The 17,324-nt window shown below is 42.8% G+C and overlaps 1 protein-coding gene and 2 pseudogenes across 1 annotated transcript; all 3 read left to right on the top strand.

The window, feature by feature from the left end:
• The first annotated feature begins 6,685 nt into the window (after positions 1 to 6,685).
• On the top strand, positions 6,686 to 9,329 carry LOC100826058 (annotated as a pseudogene).
• Positions 9,330 to 11,759: 2,430 nt separating this feature from the next.
• LOC100843392 (receptor kinase-like protein Xa21) lies at positions 11,760 to 17,324 on the top strand. The gene is made up of 3 exons (XM_010239006.3): positions 11,760 to 12,020; positions 15,920 to 16,508; positions 16,705 to 17,324. Exons 1-3 carry the CDS (start codon positions 11,847 to 11,849, stop codon positions 17,067 to 17,069), a joined length of 1,128 nt encoding a protein of 375 aa, XP_010237308.1. The 5' UTR covers positions 11,760 to 11,846; the 3' UTR covers positions 17,070 to 17,324.
• LOC106866883 lies at positions 12,027 to 14,468 on the top strand (annotated as a pseudogene).

The raw sequence follows: 17,324 nt of genomic DNA, 5'->3' as shown, positions 1-17,324 counted from the left end.
ATGTACTAACGGGTGGCTTTAAAGCCAAGGAAAATTAGGCAGATAATTCGTTATTTTAATGCTGATTGGTATGATGAATATGGTGACAATTGGCTAGAGTATAGCGAGGTGGAGGACAGAGAATATTGCTTGTGTTGCTACTTGTTCATGGACAATATCAAAGGTAATAAACCTGGGCATGATGCATTTTTAGTAGATGGTTATTGCAATTGGAAGAAGCCGGAAAGATTTTTGACTCATGTGGGTGATCGTGGTAGCTTCCACAACAGAGCACTAAAGAATTGTGAGGATCTAATGAAAATAGATCAATCAATCCCTGCAGCCCTACATAAGCAAAGTGAAGTAGAAAAAACAGAGCATCTCATTCGGGTAAATGCCGCAATTGATGTCTCTAGATATTTGCTGCATCAGGGGCAACCATTTCGTGGCCATGATGAATCAGAAAATTCAGTAAATAAAGGAAACTATAGGTAGTTGATGGAGTACACTATTAGTCAGAATGATGTTGTAGCCAAGGCATTCAAAAATGCCCCACAAAACAATAAAATGTTGTGTCCAAAAATTCAGAAAAGTATTACTGAATGCTTCGCCAAAGAAATCTTGATGTCCATTTTGCAAGAAATTGGCAGGGATGTGTTCAGTTTATTGGTTGATGAGTGTCGTGATGTTTTCGACAAAGAACAGATGGCAGTGGTTTTAAGATACGTGAGTAGATGTGGGCTGACAAATGAGAGGTTTGTTGGTGTTGTTCATGCGGAGGAGAAACAGCTAGTTTTCTCAAGTCTGACATTGATTTTATGATTGCAGAGTTTGGTTTAAGTATAAAACAAGTGAGAGGACAAGGATATGATGGAGCAAGTAACATGGCTGGTGAGTTCAATGGTTTGCAAGTCAAAATTATGAGAGAGAACGGTTCAGCTTATTATGTACATTGTTTTGCTCACAAGCTTAACTTGATTGTCGTGGCTATTGCGAAGAAAGTAACTGATGTTGGTGATTTTTTTTTATATGATATCACTTATGGTGAATGTTGTTGGATCATCTTGCAAGAGAAAGGATAAACTTAAAGAGAATCATCAAGAAGAAGTAAGGAAAGCAATTGGTAAGGGAGAGATTGCTACAGGAACTGGACTAAATCAAGAGCTTTTCTCTTCAAAGGCCAGGAGATACTAGATGGAATTCTCACTACAGAACTTTGGTAGATTTGTCAAAGATGTTCCCTTCAGTGGTTAAAGTGCTTGAATATGTTGAGGAAGATGGTTCAGATCCTATTAAGAAACGTCAAGCCCGTGGAATTTTAACATATTTTCAGTCATTTGATTCTGCATTCTATCCACACATGATGATGATTATATTTGCTTTAACAAATGGACTATCAAAAATCTTTCAGACAAAGGATGTTGACATTGTAAATGCCATGTGAGATGTGGAATCTACAAAAAGAGAGCTACAAAAGCTTAGATCTGATCAAGGTTGGAATGATCTTCTGAGTAAGGTATGTTCTTTTTGTGAGAAATATGACATCTCAGTGATGGACATGGGAAGTGATTATGTGAATCCGAAGAAGACAAGGCAAAGGACTGGTATTAACAATGAGCACCATTGTCAAATTGATTGTTTCTTTGCTGTCCTAGATATGTTGGTAGAAGAGTTAAATGGCAGATTTAATGCTACAAATTCTGAGTTGCTTTGTTGTATGTATGCTTTGAGTCCAAGTGGTCACTTTGTTCACTTCAATGATGAGAAGTTGCTGAAACTAGCTCAGTTTTATCCTGATGACTTCAAAGATTTGACAATTCTGGAGCATGAACTTCATCTTTACTTGGATAATGTAACCCATGATACAAGATTTGCTAGCTTGGAAAATATTGGTGATCTGGCTGAACTGATGGTGACTACAAAGAAGCATACTTCTTATCCTGTAGTTTACCAACTTGTAAAGCTAGAACTAACACTTCCTGTTGCCACTGTAACCGTTGAGAGGTGCTTCTCAGCTATGAAGATTGTCAAGAGCGCTCTCCGCAACAAAACCAGTGATGACTTCATGAACCATATATAGCCTTATTTGCTATGTAGAGAAAGAGTTGCTCGACAGAATTCCGAATGAAGTCATCACTGGTTTTGCAGAACTAGTATTGTACACCCCTTGGAACTTACTGTAAATTTAGGATTGCATCAACCATAAGTAATCTAATTTATCCAAATTGTTTGATGCCACATAGCATGGTGCTGAAAACATGGTGTCGACACATGGAGATATTTACTGTCACCGGAAAGAGGGCCACAGATAACAAACTCAGACAAGGATTGAGCCTCAGCGACCGCGAGTACGTTGAGCTAGCTTTGCGTGGTGGAATGATGGATGTCGTTGACATGCGGCTATCTTTTGACATTCATAATCCTCTCCAAACTGTGAATGCTGCTTCAAACAAGAGAATGATTGATTGCCTTGCTTCACTACTTAGGCTGGGAAGTTGCTGCTTTCAGGAATTACCATCCAATAGAATAGCCACCGGAGATATCAGTTATAGTCAATCGATGGAGAATCCGTATCGGTCGTCGATATCAGTTATAGTTGGTTGTTGTTAGAGGGTGCTTAGGACCAGATAGGAAATATCCGGTGAAAACTTCCATTTGGTGAAAACCTGAAAACTCTCGCTTTCAGCCGTTGGACCGAGAATGTAGGGCTCAGATCAAATGTGGGATTGAAACCAGTGACTTAAACGTACATTTGGGTAAAAACCCCTGCGTTTACATTGCTTTTACCGAAAACTAGGTTATCCTCAAGCCACGTACACTGCCAATCCCCATCCCCACTCGTTTGAATCCCCACCGGTGCGAACCAGAGAATCCCGCGACGGGCTGACGATGACCACCTGCACCGACCTTCCCCAAGCAACGGCTACCACCTGCGGATCCCTTCCCCAAGAAAGCGGTGGTGCGGAGCCCGCGTGCGGCGGCGGCGGAGACCCCAGGCGACGGCGACCTGTCAAATTGACGGATTTGCGCGACGGCGGCTGATGAAGCGGCACCTCGCGAGGGTGAGGCAGCAGCCACAGTGATGCCCCCATGGCTCGGCGATAGTGAAGCTGACGTGCTGTCTGATTGTTGTTTTCTGAACATGTGTTTACTGAACATGTGTATGCTGAAGCTAGAGCTGTTGTTTTGCTCTACTGGGATGCTTTATTGTGCACTGAATCCATTTAGGTGTACTGATTTGTAAGCGGAATTTGTAATTGCAGATTGGTTTAGCCGAGCCAATGTTCAATGTGACTGTACAAAGGATTCCTGAACGAATGTGAATGTATAAAGAATATTTGTTGTTTCCTGAATTTTCCTAATTTCTGTTTAGCGGAATCAATGGCTAGCCGAATGTACAAAAAACATTTTTTGTTCAGCAGAACCGATGTGACATGAGCGCTTGGACATGTTGGAGCTTCCTTCCTCGTTGCAATCAGGGGTCTAGAAAATCAAATCGCATCCAAGCAAATAAGAAAACAACCATGTCAGCAACCCTTCTCCACCAGGCGACGCCAAGGAACAGGAGGTGGAGACAACTGGGCCGGCACTGCGGCCCAAGAGATGGAAACGCTTACCGGCCTGGCTTGCTAGCCAAGATTAGGTCCAGTGAGACCATGTAATAGCTCTTTACATTCTGTTGGACCGACCGGCTTGTAATTTTGGCTTGGAACGGAAGAACAATGAACTGGATAGTTGTGAGGGTGGATGGGAGGAACGGCTATCGACAACAAATTCGTGTGCTCTAGAGTAGAATTCCCCTTAACCTGAGGCCAGATCTTACATCTGGTATCAGAGCCTCCTCGATCTGGACCTTCCCGGGCACCCCCACTTCACCCGCTTCGCCGCAGGACGGCACGCGACGGTCATGGACAAGCTTACGGCCGCCGAGAAGGCCGTGTACGATTTGCTCAAGGCCGAAATCTCCGGCCACTTCGACCAGAAGTTGAAGGAGCAACAAGACAACATCCTCAAGACGGTGACCACCCTGGTGACCGACGCAACTCAGAAGATCAACTCCGCCGCCAACCGGATCAAGACTTTGCATACCCATTTCAGTGCCGATGTTGGTGATTTGCGCCTGGATCTGGACAAGCTCGCCGGCCTGGACGATTCGCCGCCTCACAAGCCTCCTCCTGCTTCGTCTTAGGGCAAGGATGGGGAAAAGCTACCCCTGTCCTCTACTCCTTGTCATCTCCACAATGGTCTTATTCGCAAAAAGGGGCGTATTTGGCTTGCTGCTACTCCTGCTCTCCAATTGAAGATCATCCAAGCTTTCCATGCTAGTCCAGTTGGGGGTCATTCTGGCGTGCCTGTCACTTATCAACGCCTTAAACACTTATTCTCTTGGACTGGTCTGAAGTAGCACTAAGCAATTTGTTCAGACCTGTGACGTCCGTCAGCGTGCTAAACCTGAACGCACACTCTATCCTGGTAAGTTACAGCCTCTTCCTATTCCTACTGGTGCTTGGGAGCTTATTACCATGGACTTCATCAAAGGTTTGCCTTCTTCTCATGGGTACAATTGCATTCTGGTGATTGTGGATAAATTCTCTAAGTATAGCCATTTCATTCTTGTAAGACATCCTTATACTGCTAAACGCATCGCTGAGGTTTTTCTGGATCACTACTATCATTTGCATGGTATGCCTACAGCCATTGTGTCTGACCGAGATCCTATTTTTACAAGACTTTTCTGGCAAGAATTTTTTCGCCATCTTGGTATTGATTTGAAGCTCAGTTCTGCTTATCATCCCCAAACTGACGGGCAAACCGAGCGAGTGAATCAATCTGTTGAGTGCTATTTACGCTGCTTCATTTCTGCTCATCCATCTCAGTGGTCTAAGTGGTTATCCTTGTGTGAGTATTGGTACAACACCAATTGGCATGCCTCTCTAGGTAAAACACCCTTTGAAGTCGTTTATGGCCAGCAGCCTCGTTCCTTTGGTCTTACTCCTGTGGATACTATTGCTTCCCCTGATCTGGCTCGTTGGTTGGAGAATCGCACAGTCCTTCTAGCTTCTGTTCGTCAACATTTGCTGCGTGCCCAACAGCGTATGACTCATCAGGCTGATAGGAAGCGTTAGGAGCGTCAATTTCAGATTGGTGACAGTGTTTATCTGAAACTTCAACCTTATGTTCAGCCTTCAGTTGCACCTCGGGCTAACCATAAGCTTCTCTTCAAATATTATGGGCCCTTCTTGGTTGAAGAACTCATTGGCCATGTGGCTTATCGTTTGCAGTTGCCAGTTGGGAGTCGGATTCATCCCGTGTTTCATGTTTCCCAACTGAAAGCTGCTCTTCGTCCTACTGATCAGGTAACCCCAATGCTTCCCACTGTTGATGGTCTGCTTCAGTTTCCTGTGCAGGTACTGCGTTGCCGTGTGCAATCGCGTGGTGCTTCTTCTCTTCCTCAGGTGCTGGTTCAATGGAGCAATTCACCGGAGGAATGCAGCACTTGGGAAGATTTGCTCAATCTCCATCAACGCTTTCCATTCGCTCCAGCTTGGGGTCAAGCTGGGTCTCAAGGAGGGGGGGATGTCAGCAACCCTTCTCCACCAGGCGACGCCAAGGAACAGGAGGTGGAAACAACTGGGCCGGCACCGCGGCCCAAGAGATGGAAACGCTTACCGGCCTGGCTTGCTAGCCAAGATTGGGTCCAGTGAGACCATGTAATAGCTCTTTACATTCTGTTGGACCGACCGGCTTGTAATTTTGGCTTGGAACGGAAGAACAATGAACTGGATAGCTGTGAGGGTGGATGGGAGGAACGGCTATCGCCAACAAATTGGTGTGTTCTAGAGTAGAATTCCCCTTAACCTGAGGCCAGATCTTACAAACCATTGCAGTTGTCAATTTGAATCAATGAATCCCAATGCTTAGCTGTGTACTGCTGGCTGCTGCTAGGAGGCAGGTGCACGGAAGGGGGCAGAGCCGCAGAGATCCGTCGATGGTGTTTCTTAGGAAGAGCGGTAGTGAAGCATGTTCTGAAGGGCGATCACTCCCGAACATGGCTGTAGGAGGTCCGGGTATGCCTAAACATAGACGGCGGAGGGCAGGAAAACATGAGCGTTGGACACGCGCCGTAGGAGGGCGCAATGTTGTGGGGGTTGTCGGAGAGGTAGGCGGCGGAGGGCCAGCACCGGCGACTGGAGGCAGACGCAGCTCCATGGTCGATTGGAACGGATTGGAGAAGACGAATCATTTTCCAGCTGCCTAATCATTACCGAGTTTCTACATAAAAGGAGGGGGTTTTGCGCAAGGGTACGTTTAAGTGGCTGATTTCAATCCCACCTTTGATCTGAGCCATACATTCCCGATCCAACGGTTCACAGCGAGAGTTTTCAGGTTTTCACCGGATGAGAGTTTTCACTGGATATTTCCCCTACTTGCAGACCGGAGACGAGGATTTGATACTCATCGGCATGTTAAGATGCACACAAGTTAAAAAAAAAGAAAAGAAAGCAAAATATCACAAACGTCCATAGAACATGACGTGTACAGATTAATAAATTTGAACTTCTAGGTTAGAGTAAATTGATAAATCCACATGTGTTGAAGTACTGGTCACTATAGCTGGCCAACGGGCCGGGCTTTTTGAAAAAGCCCGCGAGCCCGCCATGCCAGGCCCGTTACGGGCTCGGCCCGGCATGATTATAAACGGGCCATGCCGGCCCGTGACCCGTCTTGGGCCGTGCCTGGGCCTCAGCCTCGAGCTCGTGGGCCGGCACGGTGAGATACCATCTGCTCTCTGGCAGACTTACTATCCATTGAATACTTGTCTCTGAGCAACAACAGGTTGTCCGGTGAGATACCATCTGCTCTTGGCAATCTCTCCGGCCTGTGGCATCTTGACCTTGGGGGCAACATGCTGTCAGGTGCCATCCCTACATCTTTGGGACGGTTGCCCAGTTTATCTCGACTCATCTTAAGATATAACAATTTAAGCGGCTTGATCCCTGCTTCTATTTGGAACATTTCCTCTCTAACAGCATTCTCCGTCCAGCAAAATATGCTTAGTGGAACTATACCACCTGATGCATTCAATAATCTCCCCCGCCTCCAGTACATAGCAATGGAATAAGTTCCACGGCTATATCCCCACCTCACTGGATAATGCTTCTGATGTGTCTACAGTTCAGCTCAGTTTCAACCTTTTCAGTGGCGTCGTTCCTCCGGAGCTTGGAAGCTTGAGAAATCTCAACTGGCTGCAGCTCTCGAACAATCTGCTTCAAGCAAAAGGGCCCAAAGATTGGGAATTCTTGTCTGCATTGGCAAATTGCTCCCAGTTACAAACTTTGGACCTATGCACTAACAAGTTTGGAGGAGTCCTTCCTGATTCCTTTTCCAATCTGCAATCTTTCTTTGCATTTAGCAACAAAATCAGTGGGTCAATCCCATTGACCATAGGAAATCTTACAGAACTAAATTACTTTGATCTGGACGCAAATGCGTTTAGCGGTAGCATACCAAGCACACTTGGCAACATGACAAATTTGTTGGCACTGGGACTTTCGTCTAATAAATTTACAGGCCAAGTTCCTAAATAAATATTCAACATCCCCACACTATCTGAAATTTTGGAGTTATCCGATAATAACCTGGAGGGATCACTACCACAAGAACTTGGGAATCTAAAAAACCTTCTAGAGTTCCATGCATATTCTAATAATTTATCAGGTGAAATCCCTAGCACCCTTGGTGAGTGTCAACTTCTCAGAAATCTTTACCTCCAAAACAACATTTTAACTGGTAGAATGCCCTCATTCCTGAGTCAACTGAAAGGTCTAGAAAATCTTGATCTCTCAACCAACAATTTGTCCGGCGAAATTCCCAAGTTCCTTGGTAACATTAGCATGCTGTATTACCTAAATCGGTCATTCAATGCCTTTGTTGGGGAAGTACCAAATTTTGGTGTTTTTGCCGGTGCTACCGCGATCTCGATTCAAGGTAACAACAAACTTTGTGGTGGCATACCAGATTTACACTTGCCTCCATGTTCTTCACAAGTAGCAAAGAAAAGATCTCTACTGATTCCTACTGTTGTTCCTCTTGTTGCAACAGTAGTCATCTTTTCACTGATCTGCATATTTCTTTCTCGGTGCGGAAGGACAACAAAACTTCCTTCAACAACATCCATGCAAGGCCACCCATTCATCTCTTATCCACAGTTAGTGAGAGCAACAGATAGTTTCTCTACAGCAAATATGTTGGGTTCTGGAGCATTTGGGACCGTATTCAAAGGAAATATAGGAGCCCAAGCTGGTGAAAGTACAAGTGTTGTTGCTGTCGAAGTACTAAAACTTTAAACTCCTGTCAAATTTCATTGCCGAATGCGAAACACTGAGAAACCTACGGCACCAAAATCTTGTCAAGATACTCACAGCTTGCTCAAGCATTGATAGCAGAGGGAATGATTTCAAAGCAATTGTGTTTGACTTCATGCCTAATGGTACTTTAGAAGGCTGGCTGCATCCTGACACAAATGACCAACCAGACAAGCACTTAAATCTCCTCGAGAGAGTTACTATACTGCTTGATGTGGCTAATGCGTTGGATTACCTACATTGCCCGGTTTTACATTGTGATCTCAAAACAAGCAATGTGCTCTTAGATGCTGAGTTGGTGGGCCATGTTGGAGACTTTGGACTTGCAAAGATTCTTGTTGAGACAAGCTCATATTTCCAACAGCCAAAACGAGCTCAATGGGATTTAGAGGGACAATGGGTTACGCACCCCCAGGTTAGCCCATTGTGTTTTCTTGTTTTACCTTTATTGTTTCTTTGTGCTTTTATCTAATGCATACAGCTAATTAAAGAAGCTTCTGAAAAGTTGCAGAAGCGATCTGTTCTACTAGTTGAAGTTGAAGTAGCCTTTATATATAATGTTACGACTTTAATCGCTAGGTGATACAGAAATTCTAACTTTTCGCAGATGTTCTTATGCAACAGAATACGGTGCTGGAAACGTGGTATCGGCTTATGGAGATATCTACAGTTCTGGAATTCTTGTGTTAGAAACGGTAACTGCGAAGAGGCCCACTGATAGCGAATTCATAGGAGGATTGAACATCCGCCAGAATGTTGAGCTGGGTCTTGGTGGTAGTGTGATGGATGTCATTGACAACCAGCTGTCTTTGAACCTCGAAAATGAGCTTCAGACTGTAGATGATTATTCGTACAAACTGAAGACTGATTGCCTGATTTCTCAGACTTGGCTTGTCTTGCTCTCAGGAAATGCCATCGAGTAGAATGGCAACAAGAGATATAATCAAGGAACTGCATGCCATCAAAGAAACTCTTCACTTGTAAGGAATCTATAATGCAATGAATCATGATTTTGTATGTTCATGATGAAATGTCCATGAGGTCCTTGTAAAGGCCTCGAATTTATTCCTGGCGTGAAGTTTCCCAATTCCAACCCATTTGCATTGCATGGTTAATGCATGATGATGGAATGGTCCTGCTCATGACTGTTTGTTGTGGTTGTAAAATATTTTTTGACCATGCAGAATGGGGTGCAATAAGTAATTTTGTTGAATACTACTCCCTCTGATCCTAAATTCTTGACTCAAATTTGCCCAAATATGGATGTACCTATGCTTAAAAGCGTCTAGATACATGTAATATTTCGACAACAATTTAGGATCGGATGGAGTATTTAAATACCTGTGTCTTGCTAAGAATAAATAAATTATACTGCTTGCTATAGATAAATTACACTATAAAATTGCTCTCACATATTCGGTAGTAATAAACAATACTCCCTCCGTCCAACAAAGGATGTCTCAATTTTGATTAAATTTGGATGTATGTAGACCAGTGGCGGAGGCCCAGGCTGGCCCCCTAAGATTTGGCATTTTTAGTAAGCCCCTTAATAATCTTTGCAATTTCATTCTATAAGCTTCACATTTATATGCGTTGGCCTCCTCTAATAAATCATTCCTTCTATTCTGGTCTTTCCTATATTTTTTCCTGCCTCCGCACCTGATGTAGACATGACTTAGTGTATAGATGCATTCAAATTTAATCAAAGTTGAGACATCCTTTGTTGGACGGAGGGAGTATCACCTTGCAGGAGAAGGAAGTGAGCTTTTTTCTTTTTTCTATGATATGCATGAGGAGGTGAGGATGTGATGGATCACCGCCACTGATTTTTTTTATACACCATGGAGGTAGACCTCATCAGTTATTTACACCAATTGTCTTGCTGTAATGAAAAACCTGAATTAGGGATCCCAAAAATTTCCAATCTTGTACTCCCTCGGTCCCGAATTAACTGACGGAGGGAGTATTTCTGTTCCATTTTCCTAACGATTGTAAATTTACACTCCATTTTGACCCTCAGTCCATGGTGTTTGCTCTAAATCGATCCGTTTCTCTGCATATCGCAGTGGTTAATTTAAGCCTTTTGTTGGAGTTGGGTAGGAAGGGATGGTGGCAGAGGTGTGAGGGGCTCTGATCCAAATATTCTTTCCGTCCCATATTAAGTGACTTTCTATTATATGTATCTAGATGTTTTTAGGCATAGGTCCATCCATATTTAAACAAATTTGAGTCACTTAATATGAGACGGAGAGAGTAGAAATTTGAATCGTATCTCTCTGGCAAAGATTTCGAGCAAACAGAGTTGAGTAAAGTGACTCAGGTCCCAATTGAACATAAATTACATCTTCATGCAAAGCTACACTGAAGAAAACAGAAATACATAATGACCAAAGAGCACTGGAAAACCAGAACGGAGGCATGTCCAACACTAGTTATGCATTTTTCCTGTGACAACCGACAGAGTACATGTGAACCAACACTGACTTTTCTGATTTATGCACCATACCAGAACTGAACATGTGAACTGTTCATACCAAAGCCACCGTCAGAATACATAAAGCATAACAATGTCGGTATTTAGTTGATTAACCTGAATGCCATGCATATAAACAACAACATCATTTTCAAAATGCTTGAATGAATATTGGAGAAATTGATAATGTAATTTTAAGGCAGAAGCATGCCAATCACATGCAAACTTTGTAGTGTTTGGGAAGCAACAGTCGCATTGGTATAGATAATTTTATCTTTGTTTTAAACAACCCTCTGACTTGTAGGCGACTGAAGCACGGGACCTGACTGTGAGCAACCTCCTACATCGTGACTTGCATTACTTGTGTTCTCCGACATTGTATCGACACGCTCTTCCAAGGTTGCTCTTTTATCTTTTGCAGACACTTTAAGTAACACTACGTTGTAATGTAGGATTCAAACAGAACACCCTAAACATATATTTTATCACCACGTTAACATGCATAAATAAATGTATTTCATGGTTTCTACTCTAAAACAAAGATGCCGTCGGCCGTTGAATGATTTGTCAATACGCCATGCTTAAATGCGTGTATAAACACATGAATCTTTTTTATAATCTTTTGTATTTTAAATAGGAAATCCCCACTAGCTATCCCTCTTTTCTTTTTAGGAAGGGACAAGGAGTTTTTCTCTGTTTACCACATCATTTTGTCACATATTTCTTTTCTTACGTTTTATTGGGTTTTAAACATAAAACAAGAACACTTTCACGTAATGTTCTAATTAATTTTAGACATATATGAAGTAAAGAATATATTAATTTCGTTATATAATTTTAATTTTGAATACTCCTTGATTGAACTTAATTTCACTCGTGTTAACACGGAAAATTCCCACGACAACAGACGGGCCATTATCTAGTTGAAAAGAATGGCCCTACCCGAGCAGCGGACCCGCTTGTCAGTCACCGAATTTCTCTGCTCCCTTTCCCCCTCTCCTCGCTTCGCCCTAGTAAACCGTGGCGCGATGCCACGGCCGGAGGAGCGGCAGCGCGTAGGGAAGGCAGCCGGGGAGGCGGGGATCGTCGCGGACGCTGTATGCCACTTCAAATCTCCTGACAGCGAGTCTTTCGGGAAGGAGAAGATGAGTCGCTGGATCTCGCAGTCCTGGGCCAAAAACAGAAGAAGGTTTGCATCGATGGTAAGCGCTAGATTCCTGAGGTTCCCCACTTTCTTTCGTTGCAGCGCCCTCAATTATTCTCCTACTGCGGTGCAAAGATTATTTCTAGTAATGGTGCTGCATCCTTGAGAACTTCGAGACCACAGCTGTAAAAATGGACCACGCACATACCGAATTTGGGATTCTTCTGAATAATCTATGACTGTGTCAGTTTAGAAAAATCAAATATTAAACTGACGGTCGTTGTGGGATTTTAGGAGCCAACTATTGAATGTTTTCTGCTGTTGACCAGCTTATTATGCGAGGGTCAGGTGTCATTTGGGTGGGAGGGGTTATGTTTTCTGCTGTTGTAAAATTATTCATCTGGTAATTATGACTAGCACAGTACCCCTGTGTTGCTATACACTTAAAAAAAAACGTACACTGCATAATTAAAGAGAATGTTGTACTATCATCTATTATCTTGGGTCATATACTCCATTTTTGTTCTCATTTCGCTGATTCGTGCCAAATCAACAAGTGATGTGTTTGAAGGTGTGACTGGTAAGCAACATATCCTTTCTCCAGGACCTGGACCTGATCAGCAACAACCACCTCGCTGGTCAACCATCATTACTATCTATTTGTACAAACTTTTTTTGAGGTGAAGTATCATACAATTTCTGCAACTCAGAGAATTTAGAGTTTGCTAAAATGCTAAGATCTGGGCAAAAGAATGTTAAATCAAGCTCTTAATATAATATTTGAGGTGTTCTTGAATTCTTTGCTTTCAGAAATTTGGGATCGATGAACCCAACTATTAACTAGCCTCACTTGAGATCATGTTGATGATAATCATAGGCTTACCTGACCACTAATATGATTCACCACCCATCTTTTAAGCCGAGAAGGGTCGGTGATCTAACCATGAGGGTCGAGTAAAAAGTAGTGCTGGTACATGAACCAATTAATATCTAACTAGTGCAAAAATCCTGTACTGTAAATGAGAATAACAGCCTTTACGAGTCATTATCAGTCTCTGCTGTTCCATAAATTATACATTAGAGCTAGACCAACAAACACCATCTGCCGATGGCTGGCATGTAGTATTGTTCTATGACACATTTCTTTAACTTTAGTATAGGTTTTGCCCACTCCCATCTGGATACCAACCCTTCTATTTTTTATAAGTAGTTTGATTGTTTCTGTTGTCCCATATATTATATTATATCAGAAGCACAAGCTAGATTAACAAGGCATCATTTTCTTTAAGCCGGCAAGAGGACTAGCAAACAAAACAGACCTGCTGACTTTGAGATAGCTCGCTGCTTCTAAGTAGGGTAAGCAAGATCCTGAAAAATACCAAGTCCTATAAAGGAGAACATAGTAATATTACGATAAGTATCTGGTACAAAGTGAGCTTTCTGCTTCTGGTCAGAACCTGCAGTTCATTGCTTTCTAACTCTATGACCTTTTGTCTTTGGTGTTTGATATGTGTACAACTTTGCCAAATGATGGATAGATACTATATGAATGAATATACAATAGAAGAATATGTTCTTTTTATGTTTGCTATTCTCGTTATCCATACACAATATGTTGCTGCTTGCCGTTTTCCCCTGAACTTATTATCTTAGTTATCATATTCCAAGTAGGTTTACAGTATTGTGGCCGGATGATGGACAGTGTCAACCTTCATATCTCTATTTATACAATCCGATCGCACTAAACTCATTGGGACCAAAGGACAAGCAGTCTTCAACTTGTGCATGCACGCTCTTCCCTGATGGAGGGTGCAATAACATTTTTCTGCTTCTTGCTCTTTTTCCTCTGCTTTCACGCTCTGGTGTCCCAAGGGAGCAGCAATGCGACGATGAACGATGAGCTCTCACTCCTCTCCTTCAAGTCTATGTTGTCCACAGGCTCATCTGAGGGCTTGATGGCCTCATGGAACTCCTCCAGCCACCACTGCAGCTGGCCCAGAGTCGTCTGTGGCAGCCTTCGACACCCCAGAGGGTTGTCATGCTGCGCTTGAGGTCTGCTAACCTGGCTGGACCTGTCTCTCCATTCTTGGGCAACCTATCCTTTCTCCGGGAGCTGGACCTCGGCAATAACCACCTCACAGGTCAGATACCCCCAGAGCTCGGACTTCTTGCCAAGCTCCAGGTGCTGAACCTGAGTCTCAACTCTCTCCAAGGAAGCATTCCTGCTGATCTTGGTGGATGCACCAACATCACCACGCTTGACTTAAGCGGTAACAAGCTCCAAGGTGAGATCCCAACCCAAATAGGTGCCAGCTTGAAGAATCTTTTCAGATTGAACCTTGGTGAAAATGTTCTGTCTGGACAGATCCCTGGATCGCTGGCAGAATTGCCAGGATCGGGTTCTTGTCTCTCCGATTAAACAAATTTTCTGGTGAGATCCCACAGGCTCTTGGTAACCTCTCGAGCCTACGCTTTCTCGGTCTTGGTGGTAATACACTATCAGGAGCTATCCCATCATCTTTGGGAATGTTGCACCGTTTATCTTTCCTCATCTTAGGATCTAATAGTTTAACTGGTGTGATCCCTGCTTCTATTTGGAACATTTCCTCTCTAATAATGTTCTCCATTGGAGACAATAAGCTAAGGGGAATAATACCTCCCAATGCATTTAGTACTCTTCCCAATCTCAAGAGGTTATTCATGGAATTCAACCAATTCGATGGACACATCCCATCTTCAATAGCTAATTCTTCTGGCATGTCACTACTTCAGCTCAGTGCTAACATTTTCAGCGGTATTTTTCCTCCAGAAATTGGAAGGTTGAGAAATCTCTCTCGACTAGATTTCGCGGTAAATTTACTTGAAGCCAAAGAGCCCAAAGACTTAGATTTCATAACTGCATTAACAAATTGCTCCCAGTTACAAGTGTTAGCATTGGGTTTCAACAAGTTTGAGGTGGTTCTCCCTAGTTCACTTTGCAATTTCTCCACTTCGTTATGGTTTCTCTACCTTGGCCACACCAAAATGCCAGGAAGCATCCCTAAAGATATAGGTAATATCATTAACTTACAAAGTCTCTATCTCAATAACAACTTACTCACAGGAACTCTTCCCTCTTCCTTGAATCAGCTTAAAAACTTGCGCACCTTTATCGTGGATGAAAATCAAATACACGGACCAATTCCATGGACCATAGGAAATCTTACTGAATTAAATTACTTTTCCCTCCGGAAAAATGCCTTCAGCGGTAGATTACCAATCACACTTGGGAACCTGACACAGTTAAATGCCCTAGATCTTTCAGGCAATAACTTCACAGGATCAATACCTAGTGGATTATTCAACATCCCAACACTATCAAGAATTTTTTATCTATCCCATAATAACTTAGAGGGATCAATACAACAAGAAATAGGGAACCTGAAAAATCTGGTAGAATTTCATGCAGAATCAAATAAATTTTCAGGTGAAATCCCTCCCACCCTTGGTGAATGTCAACTTCTTCAGAGTCTCTACCTCCAAAACAACATTTTAACTGGGATAATTCCCTCACTTCTCAATCAACTCAAAGGTCTAGAAAATCTTGACCTCTCAAGAAACAATTTGTCAGGCCAGATTCCCATGTTCCTTGGGAACATTAGCATGCTCTATCACCTAAACCTTTCATTCAATAGCTTTGTTGGGGAAGTTCCGAACTTTGGCGTGTTTGCGAATGCTACTGCAATTTCAATCCAAGGCAATGCCCAACTTTGTGGTGGCATACGTGATCTACATTTGCCTCCATGTTCTTCGCAAGTACGGAAGAAAAGATCTCTAGTGATTCCTATTGTTGTTCCTCTTTCTGCAGCAATAGTTATCCTTTCATTGCTCTGCGTATATCTTTGTTGGCGCAAAAGCACAACAGAAATTTATTCCACGACGTCCATGCAAGGTCACCCATTGATCTCGTATCCACAGTTAGTGAGAGCAACAGATGGTTTCTTGGCAAAAAATCTGTTGGGTTCTGGAGCATTTGGGACAGTATTCAAAGGAAATATAGGAGCCCAAGCTGGTCAAAGTACAAGCCTTGCTGCTGTTAAGGTCCTAAAACTTCAAACTCCTGGTGGGCTGGAGAGTTTCATTACTGAATGTGAAGCACTCCGAAACCTACGGCACCGAAATCTCGTCAAGATAATTACAGCCTGCTCAAGCATTGACAACAAAGGGAATGAGTTCAAAGCAATTGTTTATAGCTTCATGCCAAATGGTTGTTTAGAAGGCTGGCTGCATCCTGACACAAATGACCAACTAGCCAAGCACTTGCATATTTTGCAGCGGGTCACTATACTCCTTGATGTGGCTGATGCACTGGATTACCTACATTGCCATGGGCATGCACCAGTTTTACATTGTGATCTGAAACCAAGCAACGTGCTCTTAGATGCTGAGATGGTGGCCCATGTTGGAGACTTCGGACTTGCTAAGATTCTTGTTGAGACAAACTCATATTTCCAACAGTCAACGAGCTCAATGGGATTTAGGGGGACAATTAGTTACACACCCCCAGGTTAGCCCATTGTGTTTCCTTGTTTTTCCTTTATTGTTGCTATGTGCTTTTTCAAATAATGTGAATAGCTAGCAGAAAAACTTCAGAAGCAATCTGTTCTAATTGAAGTTGCCTTTATTGTATGACTTTGCCATAATGTTTTGAATGCTAGATGCTATCGACTTTCTAACTTTTCGCAAATGTTCTTATGCAACAGAATATGGTGTTGGAAACATGGTATCGACCTATGGAGATATCTACAGTTATGGAATTCTTGTGTTAGAAATGGTAACTGCGAAGAGGCCCACTGATAGCGAATTCATAGGAGGATTGAGCATCCGTCAGTATGTTAAGCTGGGTCTTGGTGGTAGAGTGATGGATGTCATTGACACCCAGCTGTCTTTGAACCTAAAAAATGAGCTTCAGACTACAGATGATTATTCATACAAACTGAAGATTGATTGCCTGATTTCTCTGCTTAGATTTGGGCTGTCTTGCTCTCAGGAAATGCCATCGAGTAGGATGGCAACAGGACATATAATCAAGGAACTGCATGCCATAAAAGAAATTCTTCACTCGTAGGGAATCTAGAATCTGATGAAGCATGATTTTGTACGTTTACGTTAAAATATCCTTGAGGTCCTCATAAATGTCTGGAGTTTAATCCTGGGGTGAAGTTTCCCAGTTTCATCCCATTTGCATTGCATGGCTAATGGATTCTGGTGGAATGGATATTACTGTGTCTTTTTTGTGAATGTAAAATATGTTTTGACCATGCAGAACGTATTGAATATGATATTTTGGTGTTCTACGGAAGTAGACCTTATCATTTATTTA

Source organism: Brachypodium distachyon, chromosome 4 (assembly GCF_000005505.3).
Source record: "Brachypodium distachyon strain Bd21 chromosome 4, Brachypodium_distachyon_v3.0, whole genome shotgun sequence".
NCBI classification, from domain to species: domain Eukaryota; kingdom Viridiplantae; phylum Streptophyta; class Magnoliopsida; order Poales; family Poaceae; genus Brachypodium; species Brachypodium distachyon.
Note: the sequence above shows the minus strand (reverse complement) of the source record. Positions and strands in the feature narration are given on the sequence as shown.

Coding starts and splice junctions, on each gene's coding strand:
- LOC100843392 (XM_010239006.3), top strand. CDS start 11,847: ATGCCACGGCCGGAGGAGCGGCAGCGCGTAGGGAAGGCAGCCGGGGAG. Junction 12,021..15,919: donor GAAGAAGGTTTGCATCGATG/GTAAGCGCTAGA, acceptor TCGTATCCACAG/TTAGTGAGAGCAACAGATGG. Junction 16,509..16,704: donor AATTAGTTACACACCCCCAG/GTTAGCCCATTG, acceptor CTTATGCAACAG/AATATGGTGTTGGAAACATG.